Below are 24780 nucleotides of genomic sequence, written 5' to 3'. Positions count from 1 at the left end.
TATACCTCTATGCAATTTTGCCAACTCATTTAGATCATGTCAAAATGGTAATGTGATGTGGAGTCGCAGAAAACAAAAATGTTGTCCTCACTTAAATTTCGGTAAGCGGTGCAGCATAAAGTGGAAAAGGAAAACCAGAGGATGTCTGGGCTTTTCTGCTAAGTCTATTGCCAGTGGACGAGTGGATGGAGGAGATGACTGTATGTAGTAGCTCTGAAGTCTTATTAAAGAACTGGACAGTGTGAAGTAATTTGACCAATCACAATCTTGGTATCCAGCCAAACGTAAAGCTAATAGCCACGTTCCGGTGCGTACACTGAACCCAAGCATCAAACACCCTGCGAGACACACCGTGCCCGGCAACACTTACCTTGGCCATGGCCTCTGCGATGGACTCCACCATTCCTCCCACCATTCCCACTTCACTCGCAGCCTCATTCAGTGTCAGCATGATATCATCAACCGCTTCCTTCATGAGCTGGTCTGCCTCTGCTATGGCATCATGGGTATGGGATGCCTGTGAAGTGTGACACCAAGACATAAGGGCACTTGTATATAAAGGATTATTGTTACGCACCAAAACACGTACTCTGTTAAAAAACAACTTGGCAATAAACCTGATTCTGATTAAATAACAGTGTCCAGATAATCCCTCCAGGGGTGAAGCAGCAACATATAAGAAAGAGCAAAATGGTTATACCTTTGGGTTTCCTCCACCCTCCTTGGCAGCGTATAGCATCTGCAGGGCAGACTCAGCCAGGGTCTTAGTTTGGTCCATGAAAGTCATCTGTTGCTGGTGATCCCTCAGCTTGGATGTTACACCCACAGAGGCCTTGATCAGCGGTTCAAAGTAACGGGCCAACTGGGTCACCTGAGGCAAAGGGGCGAAAGATTTTTAACGAGTTCTGTGAGAATTCCTCAATCTCTCAGCAAATGCTAAATTTTCAAATGGACAAGAAGAGTTACAGTCAATGAACACCATCAATGGTCATTTAAAGAGAGAAGAGAACATTTAGAGATATGTACTGGCTGAAGAAAGTGCATTGCCTATGAAACAGTAAAGCAAAACTAAATGAAATAAATTATACTATGGTAAGATATTGAATACTAATTTTGTCTAGACATACCACTCCTAACACATGGAAATGTGTAGTACTGCTACCCATTAAAAAAGTATTAATGTGTTGCTCCACAGCTACGGTATTTAAGTAAAGTAATTAACTCCCTGCCCTATATACCTTATGTCCTAGTTGGGAAGCTTCGCCTCTGGCAGCGGTGGAAACGGGGTCAATTAAGTGCCCAATTTCCTGCACAGTAGACGTCAGCTGCTCTTGTAGCGCCTGAAGAGAAGAAAAAAAGAAATTAGTTTTTGTCTTGCTTTTTATGTGAGACAGAGGTACAGTCAAATTAGTCAGCTGCTAAAAAGCAATAGGTAGGAAACTAAACAGGGAAATATTTGCCTCCAGCCACTTCGAATATGCAAATTTAAACTCTTTATAATGCAACAAAACTGGTCTGTGCCCAGTTCTGCATTGAAATATACCAATCTCAGGTATAGGGGCATACAGATCCAGGGGGATGCACACTGTACTGCAGGTTGGCTACTACAGGGATCAATAAAAATACGGGTTTGCACTGCAGAACATTTTTTTAAATGACATTAAATCCCTGATTTCTGACTAATGAGACTTGGAATGGACAGAAACCTAATTAAAACCACCAATACTAGATCCATAATTTAACAGAGAGACACTAAATACAACACAAAAAAAAAGAAAAAGAAAAAAGCAACAATCTGACTGTAAAACTAAGGGGAAAAGTAAAAACAAAAGTGAGCGATAGAGATAAACAACCAGACAAGGACTAACAAATGGGAGACAAATGCAAACAGAGAAAGATACCGGTAGTTAGACTGTGAAAAAAATGTTATTTCCTGATGGTTGCTTACCTCCAGTGAGATATCGTCCCTGCTGGCTAAGTTCTGGCTGACTGCTGCCAGAGAGGCCTGCTCAAGGTCCCGGATACATTTGTTGATGTTATCAATTGATGAGTCGCACTCCCGCTGGCCTGGGGCCTTGTCCCTTAGAATAAAACAGGAACAGGAAAAGAAGAGAAACAGAAAGCATTAAAATGATTGGAAAAAGAATTGAGAAGGAAGTTGAAGGATGATATAAAGGGGGGGGGAGGGGGGAATAGGACAGAGAGGGTGACAAAGAAAGGAAAAAGACATATTGGAAGACAGGAAGAGAGAAAAGAAGTGCAAATGTTAACATAACCGTTAACATAACCAACACTTATTAAAACAGACAGGTTCCAGGATGTCTCTTTAACATCTTCTCTACTGGCTCCCTCATCTCATTGCTGCTCAGGTCACACAGCTGTAATATGCCCTGTAGGGTCTCATCACTACACAGGCAGATCAAACTGGGCAGCCAAATTAGCTTTGAGGCCTCTGAGTGGTCTGGATCAGCGGCCACATGGGCAAAATAAGTCTAGTTATACACCCATTTCCATGCATGGCGGCACAATAAAAGTAAAACTAAAATAAAACCTCACCTATGCGTGTAATGAGACTAACAAAGTAATGAGGTTGGCTTTTGTAGGATGCAGAAGTCCATTCCAATTTGTGTTCTTTGGCTTTTTCTATGAAAAGGCCCGGGCCAAACTCCCAGTACACAATTTGCAGGCTGTAAAGAAAGACTGTGATAAGGGCATCAGAATTTGAGATGCTAAGCTGGCTGCGTGTGAATGCTAATGTGCAGATATTCCGAGCCAAGCAGGAACCTTAAAATGAAGGTCAGGTACAAAAGGTGTGAAAGAGGAGATTACAAATTTAAATTGTGGAGGTATATGAATAACAAATTTATCACGCCACATTACAGCATTTGGGCATCCATTGGCAATGACGCTGCATTAGTCTCACAGGCGTTTATAGAGCAATGTATGAAAAGTTGAATGAATCAAAACTTAATTATAATTTTCACCTCCCATAATCCCCTTTGTGTATTCACAAAATAACTACATCACTGCAGGGAAACTGAGTACATTGTAAAGACCAAAATGATCAAATGATGTTTTTGTAACTTTCTGGAGTTTCTGCTGGTTTCTTGGCAACCTCACAACAACAAAAAGACTCCAGGAAGTCGCTGCTCCTGGTCGTGAAATAGTCTGTCACATAGCTACCCGTAACACCAAAACGTGTTGTTTTTACGTTTTTGTCACAGATTAAACAAACTAAATATATTGTATTAATTAGTGCGCTTTGGAGGTGCTGGTAGGCAGATGTTTGTGCTAAGCTAAGCTAACCGGCTGCTGGCAGCAACTTCATATTCACCGTACTGACACAAGAGTTGTATATATGTACAAAGTATGTCATATAAGAACATTTCTCACAATGTTGAACCACTTATTTGCATGTAAAGTTTTAGCCATTTAGATACTGTATTTTGTCACCCATCCCTTTCTTTAGTTTCCTATTTGTTACATCAGAACACATTATCGCTCACTAACCGGATGGCCGTGATGAGACTCTTGATGGAGTCGGACACAGTGCGAGAGTGACCAGCCAGAACAGACCAGGTGGGCGGGTCTTTGGGATTGATAACCAATGAGCGTGCAGTCTTGAGCAAGTAGGTGGAGCTGTCAAGCATGGAGCGTGCTGATTGGAGGATGGGCTCCTGTGCCGCAAAGCCCTACAGAAACAACAAAGTGACCTTTAGTGAGGATGTAGAAATGTATGCATTTATTACAATATCCTGGTTTTTTTTCCAGCATCTGCCACAATTTGTTTTTACAAACCTCTATTGGTTTAATAATACATGTAGGAGCTGTGCACGAATACTACGAACACTAATGTTCACATGGCTTTACCTCATTGCTGATTTTAGCTGGGATGCTGGCAAACTCTGGGTTGGAAGCAAATGTTGTCAGGTTTTCAACAGCCTCGATTAGGGGAGCCGTGGCGACTCGACACTTGCTCCTGTTTTCATCCGAGAAATCACCATCTAAAGCCTAAAAAAAAAAAAGTAGAGAGACAGAATATGAAGGTGCATGAATTTTATTTTATTTAACTTGAGTGCCTATTAAGTTATCTAAGCCAAGAGTCAACAATTAAACAAATCATTGAAGGAGGTTTGAAAGAAATTATTTGTGGGAACAAATATGAGCCAATATGAATCACGATCACTCAACAAATCCTCCCGCATCCATATCTATACTGTGGTGATCCAATTAGCGGACAGAGCCAACCTTTTGACAAGACTGGCAAAGAAATCCTACCTTGATGGTTTTGACCAAGTTGGCAGTGCTGTTGGCCACCTCCTTGGCAGACTGGACAAAGTGCCTCTTGGCAACTGGGTTGGTTGTCCTGGAGGAAGCCAGACGGCAGGCGTTGCACAGTGCCGAGGTGTGCTTAGCGACAATGGTGGCTGCAGAGAGCACCTGCCACATTATAAACAACAAGATGTTGAATTAGTAACTGGAATTTTATGTAAATCATATTCATGTAAAGTACATCTCTATGCACTTAACAAGGTATTTAGCACTGTACTGTACTAGCATGCACCTCCCCTTAAACTTGGTTTAGACTGGCGCTTTGGAAAGTGATTTATGTAAGAATGCTGTGTGCATATAATTAGGCAAAAAACTGTTTGTCCGCAACAAATAATGTTGAAGAAAACAAAGGTGATAATAAGGACAATATTGGAATTTCAGACATCTTGTTACACAGTTGGTCACTTCTGCAACAGGTATTGCATAACATATACAATATATACACTTAACTAGTTGCTTTTTGAAATATTCCATTCAACACAAGAAGTGGGCATCATTAAAAGGTGTAAAATGTCCAAAGATTCAAGGATTCAGGCATCCTTTTTTATACAAGACCAACATGAAATAAAAGCTGCATGTATTCTAAGCAATAAAACAACCAATAATCACAACCATATATCATTCTTAAGGTTCAACATTCCTTCCATGCAATGCTCTAAACTGAAAATAAATGGTACTCTGCAGAGTACCCATCTGATCATTCTGCAAACATCTAATCTAATCCTGTTATAATGTAGATCAGACTGACAGGTTTTTGGATGATTGCTATAAAGACAACACTCTAAGTGCATGTACCTGGGAGGGACTACTGTCTGGGTCTACAAGATTCTGACAGGCCATCTGGATTGCCTGGTTGGCTTTGGCAAACTGGATGGGATCCACCAACCCCTGGTGCCCTGCCTGACTGTTGGGATCGGACACACCCACCAGGAAGGAGGCCTGTGTGAAAAAAAAAAAAAAGCATGCTCCAGCATTGCCACTACCAACAAAAAGTCACATGATTTAGTAGCTCCCGTACTGTGCGAGACGTTTCTTCACATTATGTACCTGTCCCGCAGCTTCAGTGAGGCCACACAGGGCTTTTGAGGCTGATCCTACACAGTCTCCAAATGCCGGCACATCTCCAGTCTTGCAGTTTTGAGAAATACCTGCCATAGACTCTCCCAGGACCTGGACGGAACAAAGGAGCAGGTCAGCGGAAAAAAAAGAGAGGAATGCGTAGGATTCTAAGCTCTGAGTGCTTGGGTGTTTGATCACTAAGCGGTTTGATTCGCAGGCCTACCTTGGAGTTCTCCATCACACTCTCAATGCAGTCGAAGTAGGAGAGGTCGCTGACCGGCTCGCTGGGATTGTCCAGCATTCCTCTGACAGCCTGGGAGATGAGTGAGCAATATGAGTCTAATGTTTCACAGGTTATTTTTTTATTATTATTATTATTTTTTTACAAAAATCACAAGTAAATACAAGGTTGTAAAGTTTTGTTTACCTCCAGTTCTCTCAGGGCGTTGTCACACTCATTCTGGCCAGGAGCCTGCTGTGTACACAGCGTGATCAGCTGGTTAATGCTGTCAGTCACTGATCTGAAACAAGCAAACAAACAGAAAAAATAAATAAATCACAACCTGGTAATTGAACGTGTATGGTAAGTGTTTGTGAGTATGCAAGTTTTTACATGTGTAAGCACATTTACTGGAGGTTCTTGTGCGTAAATAACAAAGCCTGAGCATGCATCCTTGTGTACATCTGTATGCCTGTGTTTGTGTATGCAAGCTTATGCAGTCCATCAGCAAATGTTTGAAATTCTTAATATTCTCTATATAATAATAATAATAATAATAATAATAATAATAATAATAATAATAATAATAATAGGGAACATTCCATCAGCTTTTCAATCAGGCTGCATCCTAACAATTTCAACAAGGAATACCTAGCACATCTAAGAAAAAAATATTAGATACACGTCAATATATATACTAAAGATAAAAAAAATAAAAAAAACACAATGTGTAGGTGTTGTATGTGGCTAGTCGTGGTACCTTGCAGCAGCAGCTAGCAGGTTCTTGGCATTTGCTGCTGCAGGGTCTACAGACAGACTCTTAGCTGCCAGCAGCAGCTTGCTGGAAGCCATGGAGATGTTCTTCAGGTTACCAATCACCTGCACCTGGTCGTCCTTTTTCTAAAGTGACACATTATGACATCATCAAAACACACAGACGGATAAAATATTTCCATAGAATCTGAAATCCTATTTTGTCCACATGCAGGTCTGAGTGGTGACATTTGAATTGATATGCATTTAAAAAGTGCTAGTGCCGTCTGAACTAAATGAAAGAGAAAAGGCTGGTAGAGCCCTATTTATACACAACCAACAAGACCGACCTGAGTGTGCCCGGCCATCTCTATACCGGCATCCAGGAACTCATCAAAGTCTTCGCTGAACTTTCCAGAGGCAAACGCTAGCTGGCGGCTGGAGCCTCTGGACGCATGGACCACCTCGCCTGCTGACTGGTTCAGGTCTGCTGCCGTTTGGTTCAGCTCGCTCTGGGCCTCCTGAAAGGACTTGGAGGCTGGAGGGATCTGCACGGAGGACACGGAGAAGGAGTTCACGATGAAAGACAGACATTTAACTGTAGTTAAATAACATTTACATATAGGTAATGCCAGTTTATTGTAAAATGTGGATTGTGGAGCACTGATTTAAGATAATTTAACAATTAAAAAAATACCATATCTACGCACCGCTGAAACGGTTGCAATAATGCTGTGTATGATAATAATAATTGTGTCTGAACTCAGAACATTATGTAAAAATGGCTAAAAAGTAAAGTGAAATAATGTCTGAAACGCTTCTATCTAGCAGTCTACTTCGCTTTTAACTTTTATGTATCATTAATAGTGATATATTCAGATCAAGGAATCTTTTTGCTGTGGGGCACTTAATGACACACATGATGCTAATTTTGGTGGCAGAGGTCTGGTGAGCCACAGACCAAACTCACCGTTTCAATCAGCAGCTTCTTGCTGGCCTCCCCGATGCTTTTGAGAGCCATGTCCACATCCTTCTGGCCAGGCAGACAGTTGACACAGCTATTCAGGGAATGAGACACAGCCTTGGCCACCTGGAACACACAGCAGGTTCACCAGCCTTGGTAAGAGGGTGTTATCTATACACAGCAACCAGGCTGAGCTAGAAATCTGAATTTAAAATGCTAATGAGCAAGGCAGTCTGGCAGAATAATTGATATCCACATTTTGCTATTTTTTTCTTTTTTCTTTTATGAATATCAACCAGTGTGTGTGTGTGTGTATGTGTGTGTGTGTGTGTGTGTGGTTGTGTCCTCTTTGGTTGTGCAACAAATCACAAACTGGGTTGTCACACCACACATCAACTTAATCTAGCATAGCAATTTCAATGAGTATTATTATGATGAAAAAAAAAGTATGAAAAGTATTCATTAAGATAAGAAAAACTGCTTCGTTTGTGTTTCTCTACATTGCTATTTAGAAACCTATAATTTTGTTGAGATAAAATATGAGGAGGACAAGACATCAATAATGAAGGTACCTGGCCTGTAAATGTGCCACCAGGTTTATTACAGGATTCCCTTGCTATATTTGACAGGTGTTTACTTTCATGTATTCCTACGCAGATGTAGACATTCATCTGGCTCAGATTTTGTCCATAAGAAAATATTTAGCAAAATATATTGAATTTGAAATAAGTGCTTGTAAACAAGTATCATGGACTAACAAGATGCAAGCATATTTTAGTTTTGACAACCAGCAGAATTCTGCAGAATTGTCTTTGCAGTTTGATTTGCTATAGTCTGACAGAAAATGAAGGACTGAGCCTTCCTGTTTGCATCGTCAAGAGTCATTGGCAGTGTTGAAAAGGACAGACGTAGAATAGAATAGCAGAACAGACTCCAACCCCCCCCCCGAGCAATCCTGAACCTTCTCACCTGCGCCAGCCTCTGCTGACTCTCAGCGTCTCCGGGGGAAATCAGTGCCTGCTTGGCCTCATGAATGAGAAGCGCCGAGCCCTCCATAACGTCACGAGCCGAGTCCAGCATGGCCGCAGCAGCCTTGGGGTCTGTGGTGGAGGCAGCGACGCCGCGGGCCGCCTGGGCCAGTGTTCTCAGGGCCTGAGCCGTCTCCCTTGCTGCTATTCCTACACACAGGATCACAAGTAACAGAAAGTACAGATGTGACCGACCACTATCAGGAAAGTATCTCAGAGAGTTCATAGAATTATGACAAGATACCGTCCCTATCATTTACTCATTTTTGAGAATCCTAAAGACCGACATTCTATTTGCATAGAAATTGTTTCCTGTGGAAGAAGTATTTAAATCCTTTAATTAAGTAAAAGTATGTAAGTATAATCAGGAAAAGGTACTTAAAGTATTCAAAGTAAAAGTGCTCAATGCAGAAAAATCCTCAAATTTTTGAAACTGGAAACGATCAAAACAACTCTGTCGAAAAACTAAATGTTTTATCATCTAATCATTACAGCTCTACTTGTAGGCCGATGTATTGTTGAGTAGTTTAATTTATCATAAAATATCGTGTTTTTATAAACTTCATAATTAATTTGTAAAGTAACTAATAACTAAAGCTGTCAGAATAATGTAGTGGAGTAAAAAGTACAATATTTCTCTCTGAAATGTAGCAGAGTAGAAGCAGAAAGTGGCATGGAAAGAAAAGACTCAAGTAAAGTAAAAAAAATGTGTACTTAAGTACAGTACTTGAGTATATGTACTTAGTTACATTCCATGACTGATCTGACCTGACAAATGTGTTGCAACAAGAAGCGCAGACAAAATGTAATTTGGTCCAAAAGGGTGTTTGCCTCACAGGCAGGAACCAATAACAAATGTCTCGTAAAAAATTTGACATCTCATTTACAACACATCAGTCAGTGGATGGGATAAAACAACTGGAATGAAGCCATATTGTATGCAGCAGTTGACAATATTATTGAAGTAAAGCAGATCAGTTAATAGAAGCATTTCTCCTCTATGGAAAACCATGTGCTGTATTCAAACCATTATGGACAGTATGAAGGTAATGATTAGTCTTTGAAAAACACTTTTTTACAACTAAAGAGAACAAAAATAGCTAACGTTAGTACGTTAAAAAAGTGCCTTATGCTTTGGCTACATTGAACGTGTAACGTTCGCGGAGCAGATGTGCAGCAGAATGCATCTTTTAACTGGCTACACCTGCGGCACACACGCCGTATAATTGTGTGAGTCACATGGGAGAAGGTGAGCCTTTGCTTTGGGATTGTTCTGGTTTCTTCAGTTTTTGGAGCCCGGCACAGCGCTGTGAAACCAAACTGCCAATACGCTCACTGATAGTCATTAAGTCGTTTCCTGTATATCTGTGGTTTAATTTGGAAGAAATATAGACACTTTATGATCCATTTCTGTGTGACACCTTGCGTAAAAAACTATAAATATTAGACTGTCCTTTTTGTACGCTTGTAGAGCGGTTCTCTGCAGCGCATACGCCCCACTACGCGCTGCTCTCGTGTCGGGGGGGAAGCCAGTTTCATTGATTATAACGGAAGCGTAGTTCGCAACATCTGCTCTGCATATGTTACGTGTGCAATGTAGCCGGCCTGTTAGCCTACTGCATCATACAAAGCAGCCAATTTAGAGGAGTATGGGAGATCAGGGCAAAACTGTGTTTTGGGTAAATGGATTGGATTATTAAATTACATCTCAAGTAGTTTCAATATTTTAAATTAACGTGAAAACGAGAAAGAAGCTTTGTGTACAGTGTGTACTGCAAGGCAAAATATGCTGGTAACTGAAAGATGGACTTACAGTCAGAAGTGTTTGTGGCAGTAAAATTGGTTTCAATGCTCATGGTGGCTGTTGGCATTGTGTATGTTCAAAGCAGAAGTTGTATAAGTCAAGAGATACGTTAATTTGAAAACTAAAAAGCAGGTGGATAGAGGCGATCACGTGACCTCCGCTCCTTGGTAGAGGTTTGAGTATTTTGGAAGAAGACAGTGTGTCAGCGGTACCAACCTGTGTAGTGTTCATTTCCTTGTGCAGCACAGGTGAGCAGCTGAGCCATGGAGGATCCCACTGACTTTGAGGTGCTGCCCAGATCCTGAGCACACTTCTCCAACTAAAGCAAAGGGAAAGGGGGAAAATAAAATGTTGTATACCGGTATGTAAGTAACTGAATATTATGCCACAAACCCATTAGACCCTCTTTGGGCACAAGTTGCTTGGTTCAATACATTTTGTATAATTTGATTGAACTTAATACAACTGCCATTTTTCATGTTAGGTTTGGATAAATGAATCCTTAGTCAGTCTTACGGGACTAAAAAACCAGACTCTTACCGATTCTCCGGGTAGTGGTGTCAGTTGGTCATTAACAGCAGCCAGCATAGCATCTTGCAGCTCACTTCTCAGGGTCTGGATGGCAGTGAGCGCAGAGTCGATCTCCATGGGGCCGCAGGCTTCATGGGCCTAGAATATCAAGGAAGTCTGCGGTCACTCACAATTCGTTACATGGGTTATTACTTATGTTTTGCAATTGTAAGTAGTAATCCTTTAATGAAAATATTATATTATTTCATATTATTATAATATTTTGGTGTCAGTATGAGCTCATTATAAACTCAGACAACCACTATACACAAAACATATACTTGCTGCACTTGAGAAAAGTGCAAACTTGTCACAGGTCAACTAATTGACTGTGAAACAGGTGACTGAGAAGTCTACTTAAAACGCTTCTACAACAGCACTTTACACTTCAGTGCATCTGATGTGGACTAAGTAATTATTATTATTATTGCCCATGCCATGATTTTAACCATGAAGCAGGCAAAGTGTCTTTCTGGAATGATGTAAGTGTTCTAGCTTTGTTTTTGCATCTATTTGCATGTAAACTGCAGTGACGTCCTGCATGCACTGCCACGTATGCGAGGGCCTGTGTGTGTCTGTGCTCTACCTTCTGTGCAGACGTCCTCAGCTCAGCCAGGCAGGTGGCCAGGTTCTTGGCACACTGACCCAGTTGCATGGCTGCAGCCTGATCCGTCACCGTGGGAACAGAGGACTTGGCCGAGGTCACCATCTTACCACCAGGCTGCAGCGTGGAAAAGAAAAAGGGAAAAAAAAAAATGTCTTGAAAACTACATTGTAGGTGGAGCAACAACGAAGAACAAAGGTTAAATGATGTGTTGGTATTTGTGGAGACCCCATGCTCCTCCATCAGCTCGAAAAGTGCAACAGAGGAATAAACACATACTCCTGCCACACCACTGCTTCTTTAACAGCCTGCTTACACCAAAAAGGAGGTTACAGGCCTATTTTCAATGGATCCCCACATGGCAGAAACACTATTTATACTTTGTTCAGCCTGGTTCCTAATGTAGGACTGAAGTTACTCAATGTGAGTATGTGGATATAAAGTTTTAACAATCTCCTCTCCAGCAAAGGTGAGAAATGGAAAGGCCATAGTGTGTGTGTGTGCGCACTGCACCTGTAAGAAGTTCTGGCTGGCAATGATGAGTGCTAATTGTGCACTGAGATCCTCTGGTTTGGCCTGACTGCCACGCACCCCCTGGACAAGTTGTGGGATGTGGTCTGCCACTGCCTACACACACACACACACACACACACACACACACACACACACACACACACACACACACACACACACACACACACACACACACACACACACACACACACACACACACACACACACACACACACACACACACACACACACACACACACACACACACACACACACACACACACACACACGTAATTTGTATGCACACAGTAGAAACAGAAAGGATATGAAAGAAAAATGTGTACGAAGTAAACTGTTCTAATACTTCACAAAAGGAGGAAAAATGGAACAAAGCAAAAAAGTAAACGGCACCATTCTGCCAGCATTGATCCTCACCTTACAGCTCTGCACCAGCTGCTGGTGAACGGCAGTGTTCTTGTTGGAGGCGGCAGCATTTTGAGCAGCAGCGATGGTCTGTGTGGCCGCAGCAGCAGCTTGCTTGGCAGCATTCTGAGGAATATACAGACCCACAAAAACATCCACGTGTAAAATATGGCTCTCCTCCCGTCTCTGCATCAGCCTATCCTCAGTGTCCATTTAAAGCAAAGACTTCTAAGGTCACATATGTGCTTTTAAATTCTCCTGTCAGGTGGTATAAGGGACTTACAATTACGGTGCCTGATGTTTTTCTAAAATGGGTTTGTGTTTCCTGTGTTTTACATTTTCAAAATATATAGCCACAAGATGATAAGTTGAAAGCATCTCTGTCAATCTGGCTACATCGATACATTGTTAAAAAAAAAAAAATAGCAAATTGTAGTGCAATTGAGTTTAAATACAGCATAAATAAAAGTCTGTTCCATAAAATTTCAAGTGCATTTCTACTACTCATTTTCATGAAGTAAAATGCGCATAAAACTGCACATCATAAACTATAAATGGTTAAGGGACTTGTTAAGCATGTACGGCGTGTAACAAATGCAGCAAAATTCATAAACCCTGGTAATGATTTGAATATTTTAGTTTCAAGCTAAATTGAGCCGTGAATCAAATAACCCCCGAGGCAAATGAGCTCCTTTCGATCCATTTTGATGATAGATTACCCTTTTCCCTATTTCAGGACATTTAAAAAAAAGAGCAACAACAAACCAAAATCTGTATAAAAAAAAAAAAAACTCGAAAAACCCTGACATGTTAATGCTGAAAGACACGCTGCTGAAATCAACATCCAATACTCGCTGATGTTTGGTACTAAGGGATGCCCCCACTTGATGCTTTAGAAATGGTGATTTGGTATCCTAATATTAGGTGCTTGAGAGATGGTGACACACAGGATTAGACTTGGTGTTAATGTCATGTTTTATTGTAAATATTATTAGATTCCTTTTCCTAAAATAGCCATTTCTCTTGGGACAAAGTGTGGTAAAGGTTGAGCCGGCGTCACTGACCTCCAGTCTGTTAATCAGTTTCTTCTTAATGGCATTCTGAGCAGCAGCATTGGTGGCCACACGTAGCCCCTCCGCAGCCTCCCTCAGTCTTTGCTGCTGGTCCTCGTTCTCTGGGTATGCTGCCGCGCCCTGAGAGCGCGCACACACACACACACACACACACACACACACACACACACACACACACGCGATGAGAAAACAGCTGGTGTAAGGGTGTGATGACAAAAAAAAAATGGCTGAATGATCTGTTCACAATTCTTCCTGACTTTAACCTTAAAAAGCCATTCTGAATGACATGTGAGACCAGCGGCAGACACAACTGCCATCAGCCCACAGGGTCATCTTCCAGTCAGCGTAGACAGACCTTTGACAATTTAACAGATTTAAATCACCGCACTTAAACTCAACTGCAGCTCGTCTTCATCACTTCTTTGTTGATGGCTAAATGTCAAGAGATGTTATTTATATTAGGAAACAGCTCTTTTTTTTATGTTCCCGTTTTTGAATCCAGCAGTGCAAGTTAACTGGGCTCAGTGGAGACCAATATCATTTGACACCTCCGCGTCTCCTGCTGTGGGAGAGAAAGCTAAGCCTGCTGCCATTAGGTTAATTAACTGGGAACTCTGTAGCTTCACCTGCAGCTACACAGAGATGTAAGTGTGTGTGCGCTACTGAAAACCTGTGTCATGAAGGTAATGTTTAACCCCACAGATGGCTGAACTCACCGCGGACACAGATAGCACTATGAACAAGGCAGAAAACAAAAACTGAAAAATGCCTCGTTATTTCATGGGTAGAAAAGGTTTTGTTTCAACATTTGACTTTGCATTAATCACTGTAAAACGATGTTGGTGACCAGCTTCAAATTGGTGTTTGATGCTAATATCTTTCGGTTGGCAACTGCTGACACCATTTAAATATAACAGCCAATTTGAATAATTATTTTTAAAAAGTGCTGATTTAGAGAGGAAGTCGTTTTTGAAAAGCAAGGTCTGTTCTACAGCGATACAATACATGTACAATAAGTGTCTCGCTAAATCAAAACCTTACCTGACATGGGCTTTAAAAAACGAGCATAAACACAGTCAGCTGTAAAACATGCAGTCCAAAAAACTAAACTGCACAAGCTCAATCAATCAGTTACCAAGGCAACGGCTGGCTGAGGTCTCAGCCTCCACTGACACGGATATATATGTACAGCTGTGACAGTGACGAGTCTGGCATCAAACTGGACCATCAAACCAGCTGGAGGGCATCTTTTCATTTTCATGGTGAGAGTGGAGAGTTATTAATATCAGTGTGTGATTCTGCAGACAGATAATGAGACTGATGTTGAAAGATAGCAGATAAATAGTTTGGATAGAGGAAGATGAGAGGCAAATCTAAGCTTGCCCTTCAGCAATCGGGGAAGAAAAGAGTTTGATGTCCTCTTACTCTTAATCATGTTTCGCTGGAAACATCTTTTTTAAGATTATTTTTTCAGCATTTTTAGGCCTTTATTTGGATAGGACAGCTTAGACTTGAAAGGGGAATGACCTGCAGCAAAGGGCCGCAGGTTGGAATCGAACCTGTGGCCACTGCGTCGAGGAGTAAACCTCTATATATGGGCGCCTGCTTTACCAGGTGAGCTAACCAGGGGCCCGTTACGCTGGAAACTTGAGTTGTCAGAAGAACAGGAGCAGAAATTTAAATGCTGGATGGATTTTAATATTTCAACCCTATAATTTCTTAATTATTTGATAATTACTTTTGTACCCAGATGTCTTCATAAGCTAATTCCTGGCCATTGCTGTTTAACTGCACTTCAAAAAACATTGCTATTAAACCAAAGGATTAGACGAGCGGTGTATAAATGTGTACTAAACAGAATTGTGTAGTTCCAATTGATTAAAACAGTCTACTACCATGTTAACATCGATATTCAATATGGTGCATAGTGCCAGCAAAGTAGTAGTTATTTTATTTGGTCATTTTAAAAGTTAAATGCAACAACTTACAGTTTGAGATTAAAGAGAGAAGAGGTTCTGGTTTAGAGACCTTGAGTTGCCTTCAGTATCTAGCAAAGGACTGTAGCAACTCTATTAGTAATTCTTTGACGACTGAAGATATAAAACCAAAGAATCAGAGCGGCATTAAACCGTGGTTGGGAGCGTTGCAAAGCAACCCATTCACACTAAAAAACAAGCACATTTTATTTGTGGTCTGAAAGAGAAATCTAAGACACATCCTGGCTGGAGCTGCTACATAGATAAGAAATAACTGAATAATTAAAAACACACAAGGTGTTTTAACTGGGACGAGAACACGATTTCTAATTCACAACAAAGATCTCTATATTCAGACAAATCTAATTAGAATGGGAAAATTCTACAAACCTATAAAACCGGTCACTAATTCAATGTCCGTAGCATGACTATGTTGGCAGATGTTGACTTCAACCATTGGAAGAAAGTTTTAAAGGTCGTCTTTTATTAATAAAAAACAACATCTAACCAACAAGACTAAGCAGAATCACTTGCCAAACTGTCAGCATTGGTCTTTCTTCACACACACACACACACACACACACACACACACACACACACACACACACACACACACACACACACACACACACACACACACACACACACACACACACACACACACACACACACACACACACACACACACTCTTCATTTTAGGAGTGATTGGTTTGTTCTTCACGAAAAGGTACAAACATCTTCAAACATGAAGACAATCAATCATTCAGCTCTTAAGTTGCTGTGGGTTGTTCACTCTAATCTACCCTTTAATTATAATAATTCTGGCAGGTGCGCAGGCATCAGTTCATCTGCAAACCAACATTAATGCAATTTTACATTTAAATAAACACTCGGAATGAATGATAAACACTCATGAGTTATCAACCAAATAACCAAATTAAAATAGCATCAACTACAAAAACATTTCACACACCCCTCTCTCTTGGGGCCTCTGGCTCAGTTTCTTTCCCCTCCGCTGTCATTAGAAAGGTCACCCTTGCATGTACAAGAAAATAAAACCCAGCCTTGTAGATTCTCATCTGGTCTTAAGAAATGCCAATATGATTAAAACCAAAACTTTTCCCAAGAAGATCTACCCAAAATATTTTATTGGGAGGACGGTTGTGGGTGAATTATGCATTGACTAAAGCTCGTTTCACAGCAGCTCCTCAGTTCGGTAAATGTACTGCTTTTTGTGCAGCCTGCAATTTAATTTAAAATGACAACAAAATAAACACAATAAATATGATCTGCTTTGTGTCTCCCACGCTGCTTACCTTTGCTGCCTCCACCATCCTTGCCGTAGCATCAGCCAGCAATTTGGCAGCGGCCAGCAACTTCTTAGAGTTGTCAACATCCACCTCGGCCTCAGCGTCAGACCTCATGGCATTCACCAGGTCCGAGGTGGCCTGAGCCAGCACCCGAGCCTGACGAACCATCTCTCCTGAGACGCCATTACAGAGGACAGGGGGAGTGTAGGGGCGAGGGGATGGGGAGAGGGAGATGAGTGGATTAATGGATGAGTCATACTAATAAAGAGATTGAGTGTGTTAACACAGTAATGTTTTAATTAAACTGCACAGCTTTATCCTTATGCTGGTAATCCTCCCGAGGTATTTTCATGAACAAAAAAATAATCCTATCTTCATTTCCTTAACCACTTAATGCAATAATAATCAAATTTCTTAGTGCTTTCACTCACAAGTTTGGCATTATGTTGCAATGCTGGCACATTTTAGTGGAGCAGATAAATATTTCAACAAACTGCACTGATTTTTTATTTGATGCCATTACATTTTCTGTGAGTTTTTCAGTAAGAGAAACTGGAAGCTTACTTGTTCAAATGATTGATAGTAAGTTGACTCATAGTGTGACTGTTTGAAGTCTTACACAATAGTGAGCTTTTAAACATAAAGTTCAACGTCAGCAATATATATATAAAAAAAATAAATAAAAAGCACCAGGTGGGTGAAAAAGAAACAAACATCTTTCACTGTGGTTGAATATCTTGCACAGCTGTACTGCTCTCCCTGATCAGATGTGTATAATGTTTTAACACCTGTGGGTGACTTGTGAAGACACAATTAGATGCAACTGTTCCACCAGCTTTGGTGTTTTTGATTCCCTCTGAAAATATTCTTAGAATCAGACTAATGAGAAAAGACAAAAGGGATAAGGAAAGGATTGTTGTCTAGATTGTCTCAAAGCAGACCTGGAACACCACACAAGCCATTTGGTGATATGAATGCATCAGCTGATCTGCCAACACTCCACTACAGAAGGATTCACTCGTTTCTTTCTTCAGGTGTGACTTAACCTGACACATTTGACAGAAGTTCAAAGGTGGTATTCTCCAACCAGCTGTGTGCATTCAGGCCTCAGCGGAACAAACCGCAATCCTACTCGTCTATCAAGCCAATCAATTCGGCTAAGCTGACCGCTGGCCCGGGATATTCTCTGTGAATCTCTTTCTATCCATCTGTCCTTCTCTGCTGTCAGACTTGCTAACAACACTGTCAGCTTTTCTCTGTGGCTTCACCCGGGCTGACAGCGGCCCTTTCAAACCCAACATCATGCCAGTCTCTGAGGAGGAGATGGCATGAAGCACGAACTGATACAGTGAGACATCTACACAGGAAGCAGAAACTTTCTAGAGCTGTGAAAAAGCTAGATTTATAGATGAGATTATATATAGTAACGTGCTTTAGCATCACTTATTTAAACCTAAACAGATATTACAATATTATTATATAATTTAGACACATTTTAGACTGAATTTCAAAGCATGCCAGAGGGGTATTGCACAAAACCAGGATAAGGGATTAAGCCGGGATATTCAGGTTATCCTGGATAAATTTAGCTTTGACTTGGTTGCACAAAAGCAGGTTGAATTAAGCTAGCCTGGTCCAGAGCAGGCTAACAGCCAGGCTAAGATTAATCCTGGAGTCTGATGTGTTAAATCAGCTGCCGCTCTGATCCGAAATAAACGTGTTTAACAGTTATTCCGTTGTCTTCTGAATGTGTTCTGCTTCATTTTATTAACATGCATTACTTGTCACTATTGCTGTCACGAGTTTGATTTAAATCCTACTACTGCAGTTGTTGAGATGGTAATGGTAAAAAGTGGGACGATAGGAAATGGGCTTTTCCTCCGCTGCTGTCCCCGTGAAATGTGCCCCCGCCGTTACGCGTGAGGCGGGGATCCTCCCACACCGTGCGCGGACTCTAAAAGCGAACTTTTGCATCAATAACTCGCAAAAATGGCACCTGATCAAATGTCCTTTTTTACCAAATGGGAGTGAGAATGTGTTGGAATGCCACAAAGCTTCTTAATCATTTTATTTTGGTGCTGTCACTTGTCATCTTGGAGCTTGGGAGTGAGAATAAAAAACATGAATAATAACAGGCTACATTGTTTTACAGATATGCTTACAGTGTGTATTGAAGTCACTTCTTTTTCTAGTTTTTGTCCAGTCATGCTTGTTCTGTATGAACATTAATTGTAGAAAGATATTTAGAATTAGACATAGCTTATGGAGATCTGTGCATATGGTTGTAAAACATTCTCGCATTATGAATAAGCTTTGAAATTAAGCCTAGTCCTTATAAATTTCCCAGGAACAAGAATTATTATTTTTTTTTATTTATATAAAGGCTACTCAAAGACACTTTACACTAAAACCAGCACATTTAGCACATAAAAACAGATACAGCAATAAAACCAACACATAAAACAAGCATATTAAAGCAATTAAAACGTGGAGTGACTAAGTCGATTTTTTTAAAATCCATACGTATTCAGTCGGTCCGCTATTGTCTGTCGGGCTTTTTCTTTCCGTTTGATAAGAGCCGTATTTCCCTTTTTGCATATTATATGTTTCACCTCCTTGTAAATTTCCATTAGAAGCTGCTGCTCAGCGGGTGAAACGTATGCTGCACACGTCTTCTCCATTTCTGCATCAGTAAATCTGTGATCGATACCGTGGTCTATTTAAGAAATCCGTGAACGTGCACTTATCCCAGCTATGTACACCTGGCTTGACATAGCTTCACCTACTTATCCTGGCTCGGCAAACGTGCAACCGATTGAGCCGCGATGAGTGGATCACACTAAGTCAAGCTGCGCTTTTTCATTTATCCTGGATTTCTTTATTCTACTTTTGTGCAATAGGCCCCTGGAGCCAAAATTGTGCAGTATTTATTTGGAAACTCGTTGATGGGTTACATTGAGTAGCATGTCAGGGCAGGCTGGTTTTGAGGTGAGTATTGGGCAGATTCAGGTTTAAATTAAAACGATGAGCTGAAGATGGCTCCAGGTAAAAATTTAAGGGTTTTCCAAAGTGATAATTTATGAGGGGGCATGAATATCCGTACCAAAATTTCATGGCAATCCACCAAATAGTTGTTAAGACATTTCACTCTAAACTCAGAGGAAAAAGTCAGAAGTCAGAGGATCAAAGTCATTAGGGTTCATCCTCTGGGAACCATGAATGTCTGTACAAAATGTCACGGCAATCCATACAATAGTTGTAGTGATATTTCAGTCTGGACCAAAGTGATGGACTGACCGCGCAACTGCTAGCATGGCTCATTAAAGCTAAAACCTCACCGAAAGTAGCTGGCTGTGGGTTGTACTCCCCTGCTAGCGACGGCTTAAACCATGATTGCTTTTCTAATCAAAAATGTATTTTCAGTTTACGGGGAATCAATTAACCTTGTCCTTAACCTAAATGCCGTACATCATTACTTAATTAAAACAAAACAGCATTCATTTTAACATGTTGGACTTTTTCTGTATTTTATAGCTTTTGGAAAAAGTCTCCAACATGGCTGGATGTGGATGCACAATTACGATTCCTTCATTTTCTCAGCTTTTCATCTCCAAACCGTATCCTCTTTTGGACTCACCTGCGTCTCCCATGGAGCTGAAGATATTCTCAGTGACGGTCATGATGGTGTCTGTGGCCTGGTCATAGCGCCCGATAGGCTCTCCCCTTGAGGTGTACTGTCGAACATGCTGCAGGAGATCTCCCAGAGCCTGACTCACCACGCTGGCTGCTGCGCTCACCTTTAACACGGGAGAAGCACATCATCAACGTTAGTGCCGTGTTTCTTCTTCCTAAGGTGCATTAGTCCCTGCTTTTTATTCCATCAAGCTGGGGTGAAGAGCATTGACTCATTATCTTCATTGCTTATTAAAAAGGTGCCCTGCCACACGTATTTCATTACTTTGTGGTAATGTCTGAAGTTCTACCATGGACTCTGTAAAAAATTTTGTGGAAAAAATGCCTTTGTTACCTTGTTTCAAGCCATTCTAGAGTGGTATAGAAAGCCTGCAGGAAGACTCAGCTCGATTTGTGCCAGTTCTCATTAATATTCAATGAGCTAAGATGCTTGACTCTGATTGGCTAACAGCTAGCCAATGAGAGCCTGGCTATCAGCATCCTTTACCCAGCCCAACTGGGCGAGCTCATGAATAGTAATGAGCTCAGGCAACACCTCGTCAGACTGACCAGCTTTTGTAATTGGCCTGATTTCTCCGATTATTTCTTTTCAGTGGCTAGAGCTGACAGAGGAGGTAGCAGGTCATTTTCACATAACACAAACACATATGGACATATATTTTAAAAAAAATACAAGTAAAAATGGTTTTGTGTGGCAGGGCACCTTTAAGCCCGGTGTTAGTACACAAACTGAATACCCTGGGGGGAGAAAAAAAACGTCCAGTGTGGTTTAAATAGATAGAAAGCTTGAGAACCAGTAATAAGTGTTTTTCTGGGTCAAACTTGTGATATATCGTGTTATCTTCTGAGACAAAACAAAAAATTATACATGAAATGATAAGAGTTCAGTGCACCGCTGGCCTATACATGAATCAAGCTGACCTGTTTGAGGAGCTCGCCATCTTCTGTGGCTGAGAGGCAGGCCTGGACGCAGCTTTCCACCGAGCGGTCCACCAGCTTTCCAGCTTCGATCAACTGCTCCTGGCAAACCGGTGAACTGATGGTGGGACTCACCACCTACAACAACAAGGTGAAAAGAGTAAAAAATAATAATAATGGTGAAGGAGGAAAGGACATAAAGGAGACAAAGTGAAAAAAATAAAAAACTATTTCATCACCAGTGTGAAAAAGAGAAAAACAATGGCATTCTATGGTGCAAAAGTTATCAATATGTATACATATACAGTTTAAATAACTGAACTGTAAAAAAATAAAAATAAATAATATTAGGTCTCCATCTAACTTCCCTAATGACTAGAACATAACAGCAAACATTTGAAATTGGAGAAACCCCACTCCTATAGTCTTTACATAATTAAATCACATTTCACAGAGAAAACAGAAAAATGAGAAGAAAGAATAAACGATTTGAAAGGGATTCAGAAGATAGTGCTCATCACACTGCCATGCAGAGAGGTGAGGATTTGTTTAGTAAATGCAACTATTCTGTCTGGGAGCCATGAGGGCATTTAAGCTAATTAGAGGCATGTGGGCTGTACAATTAATAACGTGAAAATATGATGTGGGCACAGGGTATTTAACGGTGCCTTGGTGCATCCTGATATATTCACTCTGTTATTTCTTTTTTTTTTAGCTGCAAAGTTTATTTAAGTATTTGAGGAATATTTACCAAACCTCAATACACGGTCTACTTATGAGAGAAGATGGAATAGCAAATGGGAAAATATTGTCATGCACTCAACCAAATAATTTAACAATAGCTGCCCAATTGACACCACAAAGTGTTGATATTTAATCTCAGACAGATCTGACATAATAAATGGGAAAACATTACTCCACCTAGCATTTGCATAATATCCAGCGAATTTACTTTTTGAATTGAGCGCATATTATACAAATAGTGATATGATGAGAGTTATTTAGTACAATGAGACTCAAAGATATTCTCGTACCTTGGCACATGCCACCAGCTGGGAGGTGGACAGGGCACACTGGGTGGCAGCAGCAATGACCCGGTTCTGAAGCACGGTGTCCTCAGCAACCTGGGCCACGTTCTTGGCCTTCAGCACCAACATGGCTGCAGCGTTGGCCACTGCTTTGGCCAGATTCATCAGGATGTCCTACAACAACAACAACAACAACAACAACAACAGGTGGCAAAGCTGAAAATCTCATCAGAAACATTATATCCCTGCACAGTCTGTCCAATCACATTTTTTTTTTTTTTTTATCTCATTCTCATAAAACAGATGACAAAATCAGATTCAGATAAAAGTTAAAGAAATATTTATTATAGCTCTATGTCATAGGATGATGTATGTAATTGTGTATAATTGTGCTAAAATAGATAGATAGATAGATAGATAGATAGATAGATAGATAGATAGATAGATAGATAGATAGATAGATGAAATGATTCGCAGATTAAACACATCATTAATGGACAGAACTGTTTTGATCATTTGATCAGTTTCTAAAATGTGAGGATTTTTTTTTCTGCATTGAGTAATTTTACTTTAAGTAAATTTTCCTGATGATACTTACATACTTTTACTTAAGTAACATTTTTAATGCAGGGCTTTTAAATGTAACAGAGGATTTTTACAGTGTGGTATTAGTGTTTTGACTTAAGTAAAGGATCTGAATACTTCTTCCACCACTGCTGCGCATATGTACAACTCATTGCTGAAATACACTCCAGCACGTGGTGACAGGCAGGTTGTGAGAAAAGTTGTGCTGATTTTAACTTATAACCTCGGCAAACATTGTATTACAATAACAATCGGGATTCAGCCAAGTATGAGCTACACAAAAGAAAAACACAAGCTTGACAGCTAGAATAGCTTTCAATTCAAACAAAAACACCTAGCTAAAATACTCCGTCCATATTCCCCTGGTTACAATGTGTTTCTAATTAACTGAGTTCCTAAGGACTGTGAATGTTACACAGATTGTGGTGATGAAATGATGATGATAGATGGATGGGGTGCAGCTTTACCTGGAACCTTTCGTCTGCCTCGCTCTCTCCAATCTGGCGCAGGAGGTCTCCACTGGCCTGGCCGATGCTGCCTGCTGCTGTCAGCACAGTCTGTCTGGGCTACACACACACACACACACACACACACACACACACACACACACACACACACACACACACACACACACACACACACACACACACACACACACACACACACACACACACACACACACACACACACACACACACACACACACACACACACACACACACACACACACACACACACACACAGATGTAAAACTGCATTTGGACGCCTGGTTGGCGTATCTTGAGATACAGCTTCTAAGTAAACTGTAATGTGTTTTACTGTGCTGTATGCTGAATCTACAAACAACATCAGTGCCATTTATGTACTACATACTGCTTAACATATTGTTGGTTATTTAAACACAAAGTGAAATACAGCAACAGTAAGACAAAAGAGAGTTACCTCTATCAAACAGCCCACACCTCTTCGTCTAACTACCCTACACGCTTTAAGATATCTTTCCAACTACTCTACATGCATAATGCACAAGCGTGTAAAGCTAGATTGCATTATGCAGATTACCAGCCAACACCTGTACAGTACATTAACTTCTGAATGATACTTCCACAACAAAACAACAGCAAACTCTTAATAGACATCAGTGAGAACATTACAGTCCTGCAACCCAAAGAAGATGGAGACTACATTCGCACAAAGTGTTCTTTACAGAGTTTTTAAGCAAGTTCTGTTTCCATAAAGGCACAAAATGCCTGCCATTCAGCCTAGCCTCAGTCGGATGTCTTTATTAAGACCGACCTGAAGAATTCAGTAAGCTGAAGCCGGCCAGCAGCAGAGGATGTTAATATAATTAGGTGTAGTTTGGAGGAGCAGAAGAGATACTGCGTTATTATGAAAAGATGATACATTGTCTCAGAGTAGAGCTGCTCTCCGGAAAATTTGATTAACCTTTTAGGTTGCCAATTTGGATAAAAAAAATTAAAAAAAAAATTAAAAAAAACTTTCAAGACATGATATCATTATCTCAGGGTCCCTTTGCTCACCTCTCCAGAAGCTGGCTCCACAGCCTTCAGCAGGTCAGACACGGCCCCTGCTAGTGTCCTGGCGGCCCTCATCAGGTCATTACCTCCGCCAACGTCATCCTCCATCAGAGCAGCTAGCAGCTTCACGCCCTTTGACATTTCTGTCAGGTTGGAGGAGATGGTTGTGATGGCGCAGCCCACGGCGGTGTAGTCTGTGTCAGTCGGATCGCCTGAATACGAGGAGAGGGGACAGAATAACAAGGGCCATCAGAAATATAGAGTCCTAGAGAAGTGAGTTAAACAAAGCTTATCAAAATCCAAACAGAAAAAATAAAATAAAAATGCAACTGCTCTCCAAAGTGAGTCTTCTTAAGACTCACCGACCCTTGTAAACAGCCTAACTATT

At 40.8% G+C, this 24780-nt stretch overlaps 1 protein-coding gene and 1 long non-coding RNA gene across 3 annotated transcripts in view; one reads left to right on the top strand and one right to left on the bottom strand.

The window, feature by feature from the left end:
• The window catches only part of LOC120555771 (talin-2), a 97713-nt gene that overhangs the window by 10453 nt on the left and 62480 nt on the right, over positions 1-24780 (bottom strand). Inside the window, exons 17-43 of the mRNA XM_039794822.1 lie at positions 24396-24604; positions 23322-23420; positions 22276-22443; positions 21245-21379; positions 20268-20427; positions 16637-16803; positions 13335-13463; positions 12283-12396; positions 11848-11961; positions 11317-11451; positions 10701-10829; positions 10377-10479; positions 8298-8506; positions 7335-7454; positions 6715-6912; positions 6372-6511; positions 5819-5912; positions 5615-5704; positions 5380-5502; positions 5128-5271; positions 4279-4440; positions 3871-4011; positions 3511-3692; positions 1949-2081; positions 1239-1340; positions 701-871; positions 371-517 (exon numbers count right to left, since the gene is read on the bottom strand). Coding sequence (XP_039650756.1) covers positions 371-517; positions 701-871; positions 1239-1340; positions 1949-2081; positions 3511-3692; positions 3871-4011; positions 4279-4440; positions 5128-5271; positions 5380-5502; positions 5615-5704; positions 5819-5912; positions 6372-6511; positions 6715-6912; positions 7335-7454; positions 8298-8506; positions 10377-10479; positions 10701-10829; positions 11317-11451; positions 11848-11961; positions 12283-12396; positions 13335-13463; positions 16637-16803; positions 20268-20427; positions 21245-21379; positions 22276-22443; positions 23322-23420; positions 24396-24604 — 3818 coding nt within the window. The remainder of the gene's footprint in view (positions 1-370; positions 518-700; positions 872-1238; positions 1341-1948; positions 2082-3510; positions 3693-3870; positions 4012-4278; positions 4441-5127; positions 5272-5379; positions 5503-5614; positions 5705-5818; positions 5913-6371; positions 6512-6714; positions 6913-7334; positions 7455-8297; positions 8507-10376; positions 10480-10700; positions 10830-11316; positions 11452-11847; positions 11962-12282; positions 12397-13334; positions 13464-16636; positions 16804-20267; positions 20428-21244; positions 21380-22275; positions 22444-23321; positions 23421-24395; positions 24605-24780) is intronic.
• On the top strand, positions 5395-6851 carry LOC120555772. Of its 2 annotated transcripts, none has more exons than XR_005638751.1 (4): positions 5395-5523; positions 5609-5744; positions 5825-5974; positions 6600-6721. It is a non-coding gene; the product is annotated as an uncharacterized LOC120555772 (long non-coding RNA). The 2 variants fall into 2 exon arrangements; XR_005638752.1 differs by lacking the exon at positions 6600-6721 and adding an exon at positions 6783-6851 and having other exon boundaries at positions 5396-5523.

Source organism: Perca fluviatilis, chromosome 3 (assembly GCF_010015445.1).
Source record: "Perca fluviatilis chromosome 3, GENO_Pfluv_1.0, whole genome shotgun sequence".
Lineage (NCBI taxonomy): Eukaryota > Metazoa > Chordata > Actinopteri > Perciformes > Percidae > Perca > Perca fluviatilis.
The sequence above is the reverse complement of the archived record's forward strand: the minus strand, read 5'-3'. Positions and strand labels throughout refer to the sequence as shown.